At 46.0% G+C, this 18939-nt stretch overlaps 2 protein-coding genes across 2 annotated transcripts in view; one reads left to right on the top strand and one right to left on the bottom strand.

Moving 5' to 3' along the window:
• Positions 1 to 18576, top strand: part of T265_11166 (hypothetical protein) — a gene marked incomplete at both ends in the record, with an annotated part of 19886 nt that extends 1310 nt beyond the window's left edge. The window contains 8 exons of the mRNA XM_009177755.1: positions 880 to 1038; positions 1077 to 1204; positions 3049 to 3426; positions 3849 to 4066; positions 8721 to 8991; positions 10400 to 10693; positions 15386 to 15697; positions 18028 to 18576. Of these exons, the coding sequence (XP_009176019.1) occupies positions 880 to 1038; positions 1077 to 1204; positions 3049 to 3426; positions 3849 to 4066; positions 8721 to 8991; positions 10400 to 10693; positions 15386 to 15697; positions 18028 to 18255 (1988 nt within the window). The remainder of the gene's footprint in view (positions 1 to 879; positions 1039 to 1076; positions 1205 to 3048; positions 3427 to 3848; positions 4067 to 8720; positions 8992 to 10399; positions 10694 to 15385; positions 15698 to 18027) is intronic.
• T265_11165 (hypothetical protein) overlaps positions 12147 to 18939 on the bottom strand; it is a gene marked incomplete at both ends in the record, with an annotated part of 30767 nt that continues 23974 nt past the window's right edge. The window contains one exon of the mRNA XM_009177754.1: positions 12147 to 12343. Coding sequence (XP_009176018.1) covers positions 12147 to 12343 — 197 coding nt within the window. The remainder of the gene's footprint in view (positions 12344 to 18939) is intronic.

The raw sequence follows: 18939 nt of genomic DNA, 5'->3' as shown, positions 1-18939 counted from the left end.
CCTCACTGTGCCTGGTTGGAGACACTACAAGATATGGCTGCCAACCGATGTCAGTGGCGTTCTTGTTGTCAGTTTCTGTCCAGATTGCCTGAGTGAATGTGTGGAAGTGTAGGCACCTCGGAATGATTGTGTTAAGCTGGCACTAAGTCCCTCCCGCATCCACCTTTATTCTCTTCTTCACAATAAGGCTTTCAAATAAGTCATGGTTGTACGGCAGTGAAGCCTCGGTGTTGAACACTGATGTCATGCTGTCGATGATGGTGATGATGAGGATAGGGTCCTTTTCTGCACCTGGCTGGAGGCATTGTAAGAAATGGCGGCTGATGTCAGTGGCGTTCTTGTTGTGAGTTTCTTTCCAGATTGTTAGGCTGAGCGCTTGGAGGTGTAGGCACCTTAGGATGCTTGCGATTGGGCGGAGCCAGGTATTCCCACTCACCCACACTTTTGTTTTCACTCTAAGTCTTTAAATATTATGAGGTAAAGTTTTTGGTTCAGCAATGGGCGAGATGGGCCAAGTGGTTAGAGCGCGAATTTACTGACAGGAAGGTCCGTGGTTCGAACCCGACCTCTGCCACTCGACTTTCCCTGTCTAGGCTTGGGCAACCTGGCAGTATCCCAGCCCTCGTGCCTCCTTCGTGTGGCATGGCAGCTAGGCACCGAAAGGGTGCTACAGCTGGACGATTATTATTGTATTTAATGAAACCTTAGTGTTGCTGTCTGTGTTGAGAGTGATGATGGTGGTGATGTCCCTGATGATACCTAGCTTTTATATTACCGCTATCACTTATCCAGTCATTTCCGCCATTGATAATTCATTCTTTTCTGGAATTTCAGAGGCATCAATTTGATTTCCAATGCACATGCTTGCTACTATTGTAGCCTCACTGAATAAATTATCGGGTAGGGTGTTAAACCGACATTACCAACACCTGGTGGCACACTCGCCCCGGTTCATCCACTATGCTCGATTGGGTTCTTTGGCAGACGCTTTCAACCGACCTCAGGATTTGACGGTAACCGACTCGCCTAAAGTGACAGGTTAGAATTTTCGTCCTGAAGATCGCAGGTGTTTTCAGGTGTTTTTTTAACCAAAGAGCTCATCAGTCCGAATGGATTCGCCAGTCTTGTCCAGGATGCCACGGAACGTTCCAAGTCATTGTTAAATGAGGCACTGTCCCCCAACAGGACGCGGAAAATGGTCCAGGTTTGTTTACTATGGTACCTACTGTTTTGCTCCGTGTCTATTCTTTTAGTCGACTTAGACTATTTATAGCCACTATTTGGAACAAGTAGCATTTGGCAATATTACTAGTGAATTGCCCCTCGCCACTGAGTGTTTCTTTGCCTTGTCAGTCAGTGTATATAGTCACATTGTACGACAACTACGTTCGAAAACATTTCTAAATAACCTTTGAGTTCATTGTGTCACTTGGCATCACACAAGTCTGCCTCCTGTTGCCATTCTCCTGCGACTTTATTACTGATATGTTATTTGCGGTCATCCTCCTTGCCATCGGACGTTCCCTCACAGCGGTTGAATGCGCGAAGGATATCGCACTACTTAGGTCTGAACCAAACCTAAATGCTTCTGTCGCTGGCTTTGCAGGTGTTTCATACTGGAACTTTGGATCGAACGTTGTTTGTGACCAAGTTCAAATCTCATTCTTACACATGAGCCAGTCGACACGTTAGGTAAAGTTATTTGCCTAGGTAGTTGTATAAGCCCCGATGGTCGAGTTAAAGACAGAACCACATGGCAGATCGGGAAGTGATGGAGCTGGACAAGTTTTGTCAACCTTAATCACCTGCGCGACTTGCATGACGTTCGTGTTCGCCATGATGAAGTGCTTTATAGCAGTTTGATCCACACCATTTTATGGGTCAACGTCGTAATGTTTTCGCACAACAGACGGAAAGCTCTTGCTACCTGACCACGGGTATCTCAGAACCATTGGCGGGCTATGGTTCATATATCGGACCAGCAGTACAAAATTGAACCTGTTGGACGAGCTAACCATATCCCACAGGTTAGACTGGTTGGATTACGTTCTCACGTCACAGGGCAGTTTAATTGATAGGGCCGTTTTCGTGCAACTGTACGCGGAGTGAAAACGATCAAGGGGAGGTGGTCGGTGACATGGCATCTGAGTGTGATAGCTTAACCAGTAACCTCAGTCGCGTTAGCTACTACAGTTTTCCCTGGTGGGGGACCGCTGGTTGAAGACTGATTGCCAGATTTACCCCGATCACTGAGCCGGTGGCAGTCGTGCGCATCCGTTCCGTTTCCCCTCTGATAAAATAAACATCCATTCAGCTTCTCTGAGGTGGCCAGGTCATTGTCTCCTTCTCATGGGTTCTCATTTTCCTTGTTCTCGGCAAAAGAATTTGTCAGTTGCAACGAACTGCCTTTAGTACGTGGACCGAACTGGACTGTTAGTGTTTTAGAAAATGCCACAGATGATGAAAGAATTAGAATGCCATGAAAACACCCCGTTGTAAAGTATTTTGGCGATGGTTGGTCGTTTTTGCGGTAGCAATAGCTTGATTCTGTAATAGGCATTCACTGCAACACCCTATTTTAGCGTGAAGTGTATCGTATTTTGGTTGAACCATGAGCATCATCTGACCTAGTTTGTCAACAAGTGTTACCTGATTCGTCTATTCGGGTGAACAGATGGCGGTTGTTTTAACTGCTGTTCCTAAGAACTACGGTCCTTCTGCCAATTTTTCGAGTATGTGGAGTTGATTTCTATACCTCACACACCATCGTAGATAGCGCATATCGGTGTTGGCTCATGGGTCATCTCGAATGACCCCTTAATACTGACTAAAAAGCATGAGAGTTTGGGCGTGTTTGCTACCGATCGTACTGTTACGTGCTGTTACTGTCCAAAGGAACAAACGCAGAGGAAGTAAATACTTAGTCAACGATAGTTTTTGCACAAGGTCATACGCTGCTTACATCTTTTCCCTCCTGAACCTCTGGATATGGAGTATTTTAGTGACTTCGAAATTTATCTCGTTTTTTCTTCACCTGTTTCGTTTCAGGTGCTGGACGATATGTCTGATACTTTATGTCGTGTCGCTGATTTGGCTGATTGTATTCGGATGTTGCATCCTGATGGACCGTTTCGGGTTGCTGCTTCCGAGGCTTGCCAAGCTATTGGACGGCTTGTCGAGGAACTAAACACAACCCCCGAATTGTACTTTGCTTCGGTTCGAGCTAGTCAAGCAGGAGCGACTGTTGGTAGATCTCCCGGCTGTTTGCCCATCGACGACACAATGGACAAAATTGATCGTCGAGTTTTGGATCTGTTTGTTGCTGACTTTGAGCTTTCTGGTGTCCAGCTCCAGGATCCATCTAGGCAAGCTGAGTTTGTGAAGACCGCGTCGACGGCCCTTGCGTTGGGCGCCACGTTTGTTGAGGTGCGTGTTTTGGACTTTCATAGGTTAACTATAGTTAACTGAGCCGGACCATTACTCGTTTGTGGGGAATTTTTAATGTAGTCTCTTCCTTTAACTTAAATGTTCCGTTCATCTAAGTTTGGCGATGGAGACTGACTTAATTTGATCTTCCCGGTTTTTAGATTAGTGGAGAGATTTTTTTCCTTTCTCCCGTACGTTTTCCGTAAAGCCTGTATGTACTGTTCATTTTTGTTGAGGACGCGTATCTCTTGAGTTTAGAAGGGACCGGCTATTAGTATGGTCAATTCCCACGCTTGTGATTTCGTGCCTGTCCTCAACAACACCCATCGTGATTTTTACGTTGATTCATTTATCCTTTTTTTATTTGTCTAAATGTCATCTTACAATAATTTCCTTCTCTGACCCGCTTATTTGCTCTCCAGACTGCCCACACGCCTGTGCTATTCCCTCCACCTGATCTTGCTTTCAAGAATGCGGATAAATGGTCACCTCCGTTCGAACAGATCCAACTTACTCATCCGGTGTTAGAGGATCCGCGTCCGGATGTTCGTGCTGCCACCTACCGGACTTACTACGCACCGTTACCAGGACAAGAAACAAGACTGACAGAGTTGATGGAAATGCGCCATCGGATGGCACGGTAAACAAACCCGTTTCATTCGCAAGTGTTAGCAGTCCGACTGATTTCAAAACCTTCCTAGGACCGGTTTCATAATTTAGGCCGGGCCGTTCCATCTAGCTTGTTGTCAAACCTTGTGTAAACGTTCTGTTTACATTCAACCATCCAATTGATTGAATTCATTTTCAGGAGGGATCGCTTCATATCTGCATCGAATTTCTGCACATTTTTCCGGTTTCCGTATCCACATGCAGTTGATAGGCAGTATTTCTCTTGATGGTTAAGTTCACTTTAGTTTATTTTAGCACGGTTTGCCGCTGATGGTTTTCTATGGTTTTCAACCGTGTAAGCAGTGCTCAAAAATGCTCTAGTATGAATATCGTCCCTACTGAAATATGGGACGGTCTGTGTGCGGCACCTGCTGTTGAATCATCATCACCATCATCGTCGTCGAAAGCATAACGTTGATGTGCAACAACACTGATACTTCGTTGCCATACAACCGCGATTTACTGGAGAGCCTTATTATGAGGAAAAGCATAAGAGTGGGTGTTGGAGGGATTTAGCCCAACACAATCATTCCAAAAGCCCTTACTTAAATTATCAGCCGTGTACCATAGGCACGATGGCTCCAGCTTCTATAGTTTTGATGGCCGGGAAGTGGGAGAGTGTAGGGGATACGGCCAAGCCTCCGAGGCGATAGTATGTTCAGTCATTTCGGGAACGGGATAGCTGCGCATTGAAGACGATAGCTTTGAGGTATGAGCGCCACCAGCTGCGTGATTGGGCCATTTCTGCCAGTGTCATTGACCATTGGTGATTTGAGTCCTGAGGTCCCCATCCAGGGAGGGGGCAGTTGTCGACCCGACTAAGTTGACTGATCAGTGTTTTGATACCTCGTTACCAGGTCGTACATTGTTCACCTGTCGGTCACTTCCACTCAGCGCAGGGCTGCGAGAGCTGGGAGAGCTCCGCGAGGCAGACGGTCTTCTGGCATGCGGCGTACATGTCCTAACCAGCGTAACCTATGAAGCGTGGGTAATTCCTTCTTCTTAGGGTCATCTGGCGTACCTCAGCATTGCTAATCCGATGTTCACACCATACTCGACCAATGCTTCGGAGACGCTGGTGGTCAAACACTGACATCTTTCTTATGTCCTCTGCGCGTAGAGGCCACGTCTCTGATCCCTAAATCAGTATGGAGTCATCATCATCATCGACAGCATGACATCAGTGTTCAACACCGACGCTTCACTGCTTCAGTATGGAGTGCACTACCGTAGTGTAAACTCTGCCCTTGACAGACAAACTGACGTCACTTCGGCGCCATAGACGTCGGAGGTTGGCGAAAGCGGCCCCGATCTTCCCGATTCGAAGAGTAATCTTATCTCCAGCCAGTCCGCCGGAATTTATACAACTCCAAGGTAAACAAACTTATTTACCACGTTGATTGGCACACCTGCAAACGTGAGGTTTGGGTTTGGTCCCATCTAATCTTGTAGCAACACTTTACACTTTGCAAGTGTGATGCGCATGCCAAACCGTGCGGCAGAGTTTTTTTTAGGTTTTCTACAATGGTTTGCATTTTTGAATGATCTGAACCAAGAAAAGCAATGTCGTTCGCGTACTTAGTGTCCTTGGACAAACGTCCCGGGAAAGGTGGGAGAGGACAGTCCTGCCTTACACCACTGGACATGGTAAATTCTAGCGAAAGCGTACCGTATACTCGTACGCGCCCATAGGAGTTCGCGTATGGCGACCTCATGAGGAATATAAATTTCGAAGGGACGCCTTTGATCTCCAGACGCCGCCAACGTCTCTGACTATCAGCAGAGTCAAAAGCAGCTTTCAGGTCAAGGAGTGGTGCTGTTCAAGAACTCGTTTCAGGGTACAGATGTGGTCGGTTCATCCTCGACCGGGGCAAAACCCAACTTGATTCGCGTGTCTCCCAATAATCAATCAAACTGCGTAAAATAATACCAGAGAGCATCTCAGATGTGACAGATACCAGACTGATGCCACGATGGTTTTCGCGTGACGTTCTTATGTTCTTTATGAAAGCTTGGATGGCGGTCGAGGAGTTCCATTCGACTGGTATTCTGTTTTCGTTCCAATTCTTCTGCAGTGTGGTTTTCAGCTTGTCCACGACGATCTCATTACCTTTTGAGAGTGCGGGGTTTGGACCATCAGCACCAGGCGCCTTGTCGCGCAGGGCATTTGATATGAGGCGGTACCTTTGGAACCGGCTCTGTTAACTGGTTTTCATAAGTCATGGCCGCGTCATACACTGCAGCTCTTGGTCGCTCTGAGAGGCAGACGGTCTTCTGGCATGCGGCGTACATGTCCTAACCAGCGTAACCTATGAAGCGTGGGTAATTCCTTCTTCTTAGGGTCATCTGGCGTACCTCAGCATTGCTAATCCGATGTTCACACCATACTCGACCAATGCTTCGGAGACGCTGGTGGTCAAACACTGACATCTTTCTTATGTCCTCTGCGCGTAGAGGCCACGTCTCTGATCCCTAAATCAGTATGGAGTCATCATCATCATCGACAGCATGACATCAGTGTTCAACACCGACGCTTCACTGCTTCAGTATGGAGTGCACTACCGTAGTGTAAACTCTGCCCTTGACAGACAAACTGACGTCACTTCGGCGCCATAGACGTCGGAGGTTGGCGAAAGCGGCCCCGATCTTCCCGATTCGAAGAGTAATCTTATCTCCAGCCAGTCCGCCGGAATTTATACAACTCCAAGGTAAACAAACTTATTTACCACGTTGATTGGCACACCTGCAAACGTGAGGTTTGGGTTTGGTCCCATCTAATCTTGTAGCAACACTTTACACTTTGCAAGTGTGATGCGCATGCCAAACCGTGCGGCAGAGTTTTTTTTAGGTTTTCTACAATGGTTTGCATTTTTGAATGATCTGAACCAAGAAAAGCAATGTCGTCCGCGTACTTAGTGTCCTTGGACAAACGTCCCGGGAAAGGTGGGAGAGGACAGTCCTGCCTTACACCACTGGACATGGTAAATTCTAGCGAAAGCGTACCGTATACTCGTACGCGCCCATAGGAGTTCGCGTATGGCGACCTCATGAGGGGTATAAATTTCGAAGGGACGCCTTTGATCTCCAGACGCCGCCAACGTCTCTGACTATCAGCAGAGTCAAAAGCAGCTTTCAGGTCAAGGAGTGGTGCTGTTCAAGAACTCGTTTCAGGGTACAGATGTGGTCGGTTCATCCTCGACCGGGGCAAAACCCAACTTGATTCGCGTGTCTCCCAATAATCAATCAAACTGCGTAAAATAATACCAGAGAGCATCTCAGATGTGACAGATACCAGACTGATGCCACGATGGTTTTCGCGTGACGTTCTTATGTTCTTTATGAAAGCTTGGATGGCGGTCGAGGAGTTCCATTCGACTGGTATTCTGTTTTCGTTCCAATTCTTCTGCAATGTGGTTTTCAGCTTGTCCACGACGATCTCATTACCTTTTGAGAGTGCGGGGTTTGGACCATCAGCACCAGGCGCCTTGTCGCGCAGGGCATTTGATATCACACCCCGGATTTCTGTTGTTAACGGTGGACTGTTTTCGGTGTTCCATTCAGGCCCGCTGAGTTCTTCCAGTTGTTTTGCTGAAGGAGACCAGCTAATCTGTTCCTTGAAGTGTTTATCCCATGAGGACGATTGAGGGGATGAATTGCTGCTCCGTTTTTTTCACACCTAGTTTCGCTGACCGGTCGTTCGAATCAACCGAAATAGGGCGCGCCCCTTGCTTATATTGAAGGTCTTCCGAGTCCACCGGCGTTCTCTGTCATTCTTCAAGCTCCCAATTATCCGGTGTATGAGAGGTCTGCATGCGCCACCGCAGTCGCTAATTGTTGGTATGGCCTTTCTGGCAGTAATAAGACCCACTGATCTCGACGATATCCAGTGTTTATTTAATTGAGTCAAATGGCTTGGATAAACAGCTCTGAAAGCCGAGCGGATAGCTTCTTTAACTCGCTTCCATTCAACCTCCAAGCAATCTTCGTCATCTGGATGACTGCGTCTTTCCAGTAGCTTTTTAGCCAGTTCAGCTCGATAAGTTTGAGGTACTACAACTGGTCGATGTTGGTAAATACAACTACCCTGCTTTGACACATGTAATGCTGATGGAAAGCAAAGTGATATCCGGGCTCGCACAATGTCGTGGTCAGAGTCAGGTTTCACACCACAGACGGAACGACAATCTTCAATTGAGACTCTTCATCGGTAATTGATAGCCTCATGATCCCGTTGAGTGCATGACCGCCTTGCAGTTGTGGGCCTCCAAATAACTCGATGTGCGCTTTTGTGTTGAAAGCGCTTACTGGCTAGGATGACTGTGATCAGAACACGACTGAAGCAGTCGCTCTCCGTTATCCGTACGCTGAGCATCGACTCCTAATGTACCATCTAACTGTGCTTCTTCCGAACTTATTCGGCTAAATTGAGCATTCATACTTTAGAATTACGATATCCGTTTTTTCTGACCGAAACATCCGTTTAACGTAAAATGACGGTTGACCTGTGAGGTTTTGATACTTAGTAGATCTTTCGGCTCAGCATTGTCTCCCTGTATTTTTGTAGTTTACCTTCGTTTCATTCAACCATCATGTATCTTCTACCCTGATTCTGCTCTGCCATACAGAGCCGCTGGTTTCGACACTTACGCTGATCGATCTGTCCGAAATAGCCTGGCTGAAACTTCCGAAAACGTGAGGCTCTTTCTGGACCACCTATGCCACCTGCTATCTCCTAATGCGAGCCACGTCGTTCGAGACCACCTTGTGCCCGCCACGCGTCAGTCAAACAGCAAATTTCCAACCGACCACTTGGGTCACATGCCTGCACACGATCGCATTTGGCCATGGGATGTTAGCTACGCTTTGGGACTGTGCCGTCAGACCGCTCGCGTCGACGTAAGCCGCTGTTTTTTAACACTTCTGGTTATTCTTTGGTATTTTTCAGTTGCTCTGTGTGCCGTGGATCTCACCACAAAGAACCCTGGAAGAGAACGGTATCCTGATCACCCTGAGCTGCGTGCATCGAACGATTACAGTTGTTGCTTTCTGAGGGTCGACAGTTGAAAATTCACTCACTGGAGCCGTGTGTGAATGTTGCGTACCATTCGCGTGGGAGGTAACTTACTTCAGTAGTTGCCTTTTTGTACTGTATGTTGGGTTAAAGCCAGTGTGCCCTAGATTTATAGCCACACCCTTGATCACTGTCGTGTGAGTGATCGAGCTGGTGCACTATTCTCCCCCTAACTTCTCCACTAGTATGCACAACTTGCGAATTTTTGCGCTACATTTCGCCTGTGAACGTGTGGGATGGGTGTTAGTGTTATTTGCCGCGGCCGATTCGCGTTCGGGTATTTGCAACTGCATGATGCACTTTTATCGCAATAGTGCTGTTAGTGATTTCGCTGGGTCGCCGACGTGCTAGCCTACCCTAATGAAGTGTACTCAGAGGGGCTTAGAATTACAGAACACTGACCATACATTTTATGGCTTTCGAACTATCCATAGGATTTTCGCCAAGCAATCTGTTCTCTTCCTCTGTCTGTCCCATACCATATCATACCATGTTGTCATGGTATGGGAGTTAATCGCAGTAAGACGTTTAAGTGACGCTTATTGAGTTCTCGAATGCCCTCCCCTTGTGCTATTTCTGGGGTAACTAATAAACTCTAACACTTTAACACTCACCAAAATCCAGTTCAGCGCATGTTGTTTCCTAGTCACCGTTTAAATGAACATGGATCGACTTCAACGTGCAGACCGAACGTCAAGACCAAAGCTATTCTGCACAACCACATGCATCCTATTTCTGTTCCACGGGTTGCTAATATCCGCGTCACCTTGTCAACCGCACGCCAAATTTAAACCGTTTGTTTTACACGAAACAAAATGCCTTCATACCTGGCCAACATTGTTATCTCTCCACTACTTCGTATTTTTGTCCACACTGCCCCTACAGTGTAGAATCATCGTTCGTCACTAGCAGCCTCTTGCTTGTTGTTGCTAGTTTCCTGTCACTTATCGAACTTTCCGCTTTCGAATGTCCACACTGCCCCTACAGTGTAGAATCACCGTTCGTCACTAACAGCCTCTTGCCTGTTGTTGCTAGTTTCCCGTCACTTATCGAACTTTCCGCTTTCGAACTGTTTTATCGCGCAAACATCTTTTCAGTGCAAGCATGATATCGAACTTAGTCAGCAATACTCGTGTATTGCACCATTGCGCGTATGGGACACGTGTTGCTACTCCAGATCCGACAGCACGCTGAATCCTTTGATGGTTATCGTTATCTCTGTGGCACATTTAGAGCGCCGTTGCTGTTTTGAACCAACTGAACTTTCTTGCCTTTTTCTTTCAGCAACTTGTCGACTATTTTTCCCTAGGAGCCTGTATGGAAGGCGTCTCCCAGCTGGCAGACTGTCTTTTTGGTTTGAAACTTCGTGTGGAACCGATTATACCAGGCGAATGTTGGCATCCTTCTGTTGTTAAAATTGGGGTTTATGCAAGAAGGCATTCAATGCCCGACATGAAACCTGGCCCTGAGAAACAAATTGGCCTAGTCTATTGTGATTTGCTTGATCGGCCAGGGAAACCAGCGCAGGTAACTCTTATTTACGGACGTCATCATTTTATTCATTTATGCTACTTTTATAGGATCTTCACTTTGGCTTGTCCCGAACAGTTTTCGCCTGCTAAGTTATAGTGTATAAACACTGGTTCTTACCAGAAATAGAACCCCGGAGGCTAGCTTCTACAAAACGAACGATGGATTCTGGTTTTTCCCCATTAGCAGTGTTTAGTCACCTCCAAAGAACTATACCTCAAAGGAGCCTCCTATGCGCTCAACGAGTATATCATGTACTTTCAGTTACTAGGGTAATTAGCGAGTGGGGTGTTTTGACGGCAGCTGAGAAGAAGCCGTTCTGCAAGCATCTGGAACCATCTACATCGTTGACTTAACCCACTTATTATTTCCACTGTTTGCCGTCCGACCTCTTCATGCATCCGATTAGCCTTCTGTTCATCATATGTTTTCTTGTCCACTACTGTCTTACAGTTCTGGCTATAACGGCGCTTTGCACACCTTCGGTCGACCACACTCGGTCTGTACTCTGTCTTCAGTATGTGATACAGGCCCGCTCTCCACCATGGGCTCATGGCGTTGCCAGAGCAGAGCATACTCCTTTACAGTTTTTCTGAGTGAACTTGGACAGGTTATCAAGATGAGATTGAATGTCACTTTAAGGACGTCTTCGGGTACAGTGTCCATGTTTTTCGGGATTGTAGCCTACTCGAAGCATCAGTACCAACACTATTGTTGCTTTCTTTGATGATGATGATGACTGCGTATAGTACTCCTGAAAAGAACGAGGGATCTCAAAAACTTCATTGTACAATAGAGCGTTGCTACCTTGTAGTGTATCTTATCCGTTCACAAACCGCCATCGACTATCACTACCAACTGCTTGAGTTAGGCTTCTTTCTCTTTCTGAGGATCGTTTTATGCAGGGCGCGACTCTTTTCTTGGCGTATCACGTAAGCCGTTGCCACATTTCTACATGTATTTCATCAATTCCCATAGGCCGTAATAAATGCAGTGATAAGTGAATGTAATCTGCAGTGAGCATGAGGAATATCCTGTTATGCCTATTAGTATCGGAAGTAAGGATGATTTATCAGGGCTTGGTTCCCTAGGTCATACATTTTTTAAGGTCTGCATTTTTCGGTGCCACCAATGACAGAACCCCATTTTGTATTCAGTCATATACCAGCCGTTCAAAGTTCTGTTTCATAAAAACCTTCCTATTTTTAGCCCTTTACACGGAACTATATACATCTTACTGAATTTGTCTGTCCATGACTCAGAAACCCGTCTTTTGGCGTCTCCCAAACCATTTGCTTCAGGGTTTTTGCGCTGCTGCTCTTCTTCAGGGTTGTTTAACCGTCAAAATCGATTCTTTAACATCCTTTTTTTCACACATTCCCAAAGGATTGCCACTATACCATTCGAGGTGGCCGATGTCTCAACGGAGACGACTACCAGAACCCGATAATCACACTGCAGTTGACATTACCACCTCCCACGGAAACAGGACGTCCGCCACTGCTCTCCCCTGGTCAGGTCGAAAATCTGTTTCACGAATGGGGCCACGCTTTACATTCAATGCTGGCCCGAACTCGATACCAACACGTAACAGGAACACGGTACGTTCCTCATGGTTTGTCGATTCTCCACGGACAACTAATTGACCTTTAGTGGTAAACAAATGGACAAGATGTTTCTCTAATTCAGGAGTTTTTTTAGCGCATATCTCTCCAAAGTAGTTTCAATTTATTCCAGGCCTTCAGTTTAGTTCTCTATTTTTTTCAGCTGTAGCACCGACTTGGCTGAACTGCCATCAACTTTGTTTGAGCGATTTGCTTTGGATTCTCGGGTAGCAAAAGAATATGCGAGACATTGGTCAACTGGGAAAGCTCCAGGTCGAGAAGAACTGTTGGCACTACAAAGGCTGACAGTCAGTGGAGGATTGGGCTTGAGTGTTGAGTTGCTGCAACAGGTACACTACCGTTTCTGGCGTTGACTGCTTTGCAATCACCCATAAATTTCCTATTGTTAAGGAAGCTGATCGTCCTCATCAAATTCCAAAAGGATCTCATACTGTTGCGTAATTTCCTCTGACCAAAGGTCCATATGTTGGCGCAGCAATACTCCAAACTAGTTGCTTTTTAGGACCATTCATGTGCCACAACAAATCAAAACAAATCTTTCAGCCGTAGCGCCCTTTCGGTGCCTAACTGCCATGCCACCAGAAGGAAGCACGAGGGCTTGCATACTGCCAGGTTACCCAAGTCTAGACAGGGAAGTCGAGAGGCAGAGGTCGGGTTCGAACCACAGACCTTGCGGTCAGTTAATTCGCGCTCTAACTATTTGGGCCATCTCGCTCCCAATAACGGTCACAACAGTAAATAATCATTCACATCTAGTTGACGCAGAGAATTTCGATCTTACTTTAATACGATGAAGGATTCACTATGAAGCCACCAAGAAGTTAACGTCTCAAAACTATGCACCACAACTAAGGCAGTGGTGAGAATTGATATGATGATTCAGCTGTGACACCCTTTTAGTACTTGGCTGCCATGCTACCCTAAGGAAGCACGTGGGCAGAGATACTCCCAGGTTGCCCGGACAGGAGCAGACAAGATGCAGAGGTCAGTGTTGAACACCAGTGCTTCGTTATCGTTTAGCTTCACAGGTTTAATGTCTACGTAGACTTCATGTGTCTGGCCCGATCAATTTAGACCAGAATGAGTATCTCTTAAATGCTGACGAAAGTTAGTCTTAGTCCAAAGTAAATAGTCGTAGGTGTATCTTTTATCAAGCTACTCGTATTCCGAACGCCTTGCTGAGTACCAGTGGTTTCGTTGTTGTTTTCGAAATTGACTGGTACTTGTCCTTGTTTGGTAGACTTCGAAATAGTCTTTTTTGAAATACAATGTTGAGTCGCCCCTGTTTGAACAGCAGACAGTTGTATTTCCGGTTGTTGAATGCTCAGCAGTATCCGGCAGTATTTCATTGACCCTGTGGTTAATGATGTGTTCTTTAGCATGGCGATGTCTGGCAGGTAGGTATTAGAAAATGGAAAACCTTGGCTTCTAGAAGGTTGACTTTACAAGATGGACCGGTAATTACATTGGTAACCCGTAAGACCGATCCTACTAAGGCACGCGGCCGCATGTAGTGCAATTCCTCGTGGTCCAGGCTGCATTATAGAGATTCAAACCTTTTCCGAATGACTCGCTTCTTTTCCAACATAGCAACGCGTTTGGTCTCAAAGCTTGTCCCATTTTAGATGCCCGTCCTCAACCCCTTTCTGTTGGTTGCCGGGTTGCTCCTATGACCTAAATGGAACTTTGCAGCTTTTTAACGCTGTCGTAATAGTGGGATTTCGGACGTTCCCGACCTAGATCTCTGCTCTTCAGCTGACCGTAGACAAGTTGTTTTGAACTGCATGTTTCAGCCATTCATTCCAAATGTCCTGATCGGCGGTGCTGATTTTGCATCAGACTGCACTCAACCCCAACAGCGCTTGCTTTTTGATCCTGAGGGTTCGGTCATTTCATTTAATCCGAAGGATTTCACGCAGGAAATGCAAGTTACATCGGTCGAGAACTCGAACATGCAGTCTCTATAACATCCAGGTCTCACTGCCCTTCAGCAGTGAAGACGGTATAACAGCCTAATACACTACGGTCTTGGTGCTTATTCGCATGTGCTAGCTGTTTCAGACACATTTCGCAAGACGACGAAAGCCGTTTTGGCTTTTGTGGTTCGTATGTTTATTTCATTATTGCGTATCAGCTATAGAAATAATGCTACCAAAGTAGTGGGAATCCGTACAACATAGTACCTTAGAATAAGTGATGTTTTAAGTTTATATGTTGACAAAAGGTAAACGTTGTAGACATGTTTGTGTTTAAGCTAGGGTGAGACGCCGATGAACCGAACGCTGTAGTCAGCCGCTGTAATTCCGCTTCGGAATCCGAAGATAAGGTACAGTCATCTGCAAGCGGACATCAGTGTTTTGGCCAGAAAACAGCCAGTACTGAATTTACATACCTCTAGCTGAGGAAGGTTGGGAAACAGCGCAACCCCGTTTTTGTCCCAGTTTGAAAGGGATCGTCTTCAATCTAGCTATCTACTCCCCACCTCCGCCAATCGTCATCGAGCGAAACTGTGGCAGTTGTGACTACTGTACGCCAAGTACGCGGCTTTTTACATCTGAAGATGATGAATGTGCCCACTAAAACAATTCTTCCACTGCACCGATTGACTAGTCTACAAGCATCAGGTTTTGGTTTGGTTCCACCCAGTCTTCTGGCAGCACTTTACGTTTGCGGATCTAAAGAATACATCAAATCATGCGGCAAAATTCGGTTATGACTTACCTCTAGATAAACAACCAGATATATCGTTTTTTCAACCTCATCATTTCTTGTTTCCCTCATTCTTATTTTGCTCAACTGTCCCTCTGGAGAGGCCACTGTTAGATGGTTCTTCAGGCACATTTTAATAATAACCCTTCTCCAAGTAGCGACCATTTTGCTCGGTTCCTCGATGTTCTATCCAGAGGAGGATAAATACGTCAGACTTTATGCGGAAAGGACGCTGTCATCATGTAGTACATCTCGTAATTTTCCAATAATTATTGTTTAACTGCTGACGCATGTGATGTGCGACTGTGTTGTACCATGTCTGAATGCTTTCGCCTTCTCACTGTCTTCCTTTTAGGCCACTTACGCTCAACTCGATCAAAGGTTGCACTCCGGTCATCCAGAGTCGACTCTGCTAACAACTCGGTCATTGGGTTATGGCACTCCAATGCCCGCTTCCTCGTGTTTACTGTCTTCAATTCAACGCGCAGCAGGCGTAGCTGACTGGATGATGTGCGATCCGGACTACTTGGGGGCTTGGCCTCATCGATTTAGCCACCTTGTTGGTTACGGTGGGCGCTATTACTCGTACTTGATGGCAAGAGCTGGTGCCCATTTGGTCTGGAGTCAGTGTTTTGCCAATGACCCATGGTCTTCCTCCAAAGGACAGGTATGGAAAGCCTTGTCAATGGCAGTTAGTTTATATCGTGTTCATGAATTGAGCAACTCAACATTCTTCAACTGTTCGGTGGTTATTTAGGACACAGTAACCAGTCAGCACTCGGCTGATATACTAGTGTGGAGGCCTCTCTCTCGGTTAACGAACATCCTATTCTGAATCAGTTTGTTTCAGTTCCATGCTTACACCATTTCCAACAAATGCCGATTTCCTTAGCACTAATGAGGTATGATGTCACAACACCGGCGACTGTATTTAATTTATTCGGGTCAGCATGTAGACCATCTTCACTTTGTCAATCAGCAGTGGTTGTTGGTCTTCCAGGTATTTATTGATTGCACATTACAGGGGTGATGTCACAGCCAAATCACACTGACTGGAGGTTGAACCACACTGCTAGGTGTCTTGCAAAGAATGGTCACCGAATTAACCCCGGAATTGGCTTCAGCCTAGCTCAAGATAGCTCGGTGGTTAAGGTGAAAACCTACTAACCGGAAGGTTCGTGCTTCGATTCCGACCTCCGCATCTCGACTGGTCCTGTGTAGGTTTGGGCAACCTGACAATGTCTCAGCCCCCGTATTCCCTTCGGGTGGCATGGCTGCTATGCACCGAAGCTGTTGGTGATCTGTCAACCCGCAGTGTGTACGCAATAGCTCTTCGATTGTCTCGAAGTCCTTTAAAAGCTTGGCACTCGTAAATTTTTGGACAACTAGGTTGTTCTGTAATGGACACCGTTGGAGCATCCGTGATTAGGAACGGTCGTTGCGTGCTGCCTTCTAATTCCGGTGGCCTCTTTGTGATTGGTCTGTTAGCAAGAAAACCGTCACAAATAGCAGTGTGTGCCGATCGAGGAGTTCTAGGCAGTCATTGTGAGGAAAACGCCAGACCTCTGTTTCGTCTTTACTACAGGCCATCAGTACTCGGGGTCGAATCGTAAAGCAATGGGTTTCTAATGATTGCTCTGTTTCAGCCAAAATACAAACAACGCTGTTAACCTCCAGCTCTTCATTGCTTGGCTGATTATATCTGGTTGAAATTTCTTTAAAAAACATTGCGGTAAATAATATGTAAGTCACCTACCAAGCATAAATGCTGTAGCTAGGGGACCAATTTTGTTGCTGTGTGCAGCGCTTATATAGGCGGGTGGCTTTGGTGCAATGGTAGTCGGAATGTGTACCCTGCGAGACACATTTTTCGGCATTCTTTTTGTCACTCAGAATTCCTTCCGAAGAAAATCTTGAGGATCCAGAACTGTGAAGTGCGGAAGGACTGGTTGACTACGGTCTACGCCGAGTGAATTGTGCAGAGGCTTAAAAGTTCAACAATGCATTACTTCAAGTTTTGTTAGAGACAGGGATATCGGGGAACCACCTCAACTGCTGGAGACATTGACGAATACTGTAGCTTTATTTAGCTGGTGATCCTGTTACCACTTATCTCTAGTCCATGATGTCCTACTTATGCAACGCCATTTCGCTTTGTAGTCCTCGTACCACAGTCTTGATCTCACACTCTCAGTAGCTGAGAGTAGCCCGGTTTGAAGTAAGCTTGTCCACATGTGGTTGAAAGACGAATGAAACTAAAATAAACTCTGGATTTTAGTCAATTTCATACACTAACCATCAAACTCAGTCGGGTCGACGATTGCCGCCTCCCCGTATGGAGGCTCGGTTCAACTCACCTACGATTAGTAACACTGACAGACATGACTCAATCACGAGGTCAGTGCGCCCGTGCATCAAGGCCATCGCCTTCAATGTGTAGTTGCCCAGTTTACCCAACTACCTGGTTAAATCATCGCCTCCAATGCTTGGCTGTCTTTCCCTCACGCTGTCTCATTTTCCGGTGACCGAAACTGTAGCAGTCGAAAACATGGTTTATAGCCAATACAGTGACTGACTGAGAAACTCTACTGTACATTTGTTAGCTATACCGTTCATTATTCTTGATTGTTCCGTCGATTTTTTCCCGATCAATCGCAGCAATCCTTGTATTCGCCCTTTGATCCTATGACGTCCCAGCATTTCTAATCACATTACGCGGACTATTTCTGGTATCGTGAATCAGGTCCACAGATCTATATAATTAGTTATTCACCCCCTCAACATGGCCGAATAGTCGATGGTCGCTTGGCGATACAGGTTGTACCTTCTTGAAGTGATTAACTATAGTTCATTAGAAAGCTGATAAAAACATCTACATTGAAGACGCCTTCCTCTTACACAAGTGTTGAGCGGTTGTCAGGCTTATTAGCCTTATTTACTAAAGTGAATACGGTGAACTTTTGTCATTGTGCTCCAACCGATTTCTTCTCTTTTCAGCTCTACCAGGAACGCATCCTACGACACGGTGGCGAATTCCATCCAGCAACTATGCTATCTGATCTACTGTCTTACAACAACGAAGAGTCCAATATTTCGTCGATCTTATCTCCAGAGCAGTTGGCCAGAGGGTTAAGGGACCACGTAGACGAGTCTGAAGCTGCTGCGTCTGCTATGCTGAGTAAAATGTCTTCGCCCGGACTACATCAACCAAGTGGCTTTCGATGAGGCGATAATGATTTCTTCCGATGCGCGCACCATTCATTCGGAAGTCCCTCTCAAGGAATTTCCTCCAGCAACACCAACTTGAATCCATAATTTTGCCACAATGGTCTTTCATTCCTCAGGGTATTTGCGCCGATATCCATGAAGTATTTCTGTCTTAGACAGATGAATCCTGTTCCATTTTCTGTGTAAAGTAAGCATGTTGGCTTCTTCAAAATCGGAACAGCTATGTGTTTTTTCAAATCGCTTGCCATTTGTACAAACTAATTGCCCATAGAAATTTATAGAGATTTCTTGCTTCAGTTCATACATAGTTATTGTGGAATCAGGCCTCGTTTACGTTTCTGCCCATTGGAGTGCTTGATCAGACCATATTGAAAAGAAGTCAAGATGATGGGAAGGTGTTCTGAAAACGACCGATCAGTTGCGTCTGTGATTGTGTCGAGACGAGGTTTCCGAATTTAATTTCAACAGTGGCAGAGCCTTTGGACTTCATCGTTTGTAACGATCGAGATCGAAGTGAGCATTTTCTAGCCCCATTGAGACGAAGGATGTGAGTCACATATTTCCGAAGTCAACGTAGGAAGTTTGACACATTTTTGGACACCAGGCTTTGAGCATAAGTACTCTTTGAAGCAAATCCCGCAGCCATGAATGAGTTTCAAGTAATCCAGCCGAGGTGGTTCT

This window comes from Opisthorchis viverrini (genome assembly GCF_000715545.1).
Source record: "Opisthorchis viverrini unplaced genomic scaffold opera_v5_451, whole genome shotgun sequence".
Classification (NCBI taxonomy): Eukaryota; Metazoa; Platyhelminthes; class Trematoda; order Opisthorchiida; family Opisthorchiidae; genus Opisthorchis; species Opisthorchis viverrini.
The sequence above is the reverse complement of the archived record's forward strand: the minus strand, read 5'-3'. Positions and strand labels throughout refer to the sequence as shown.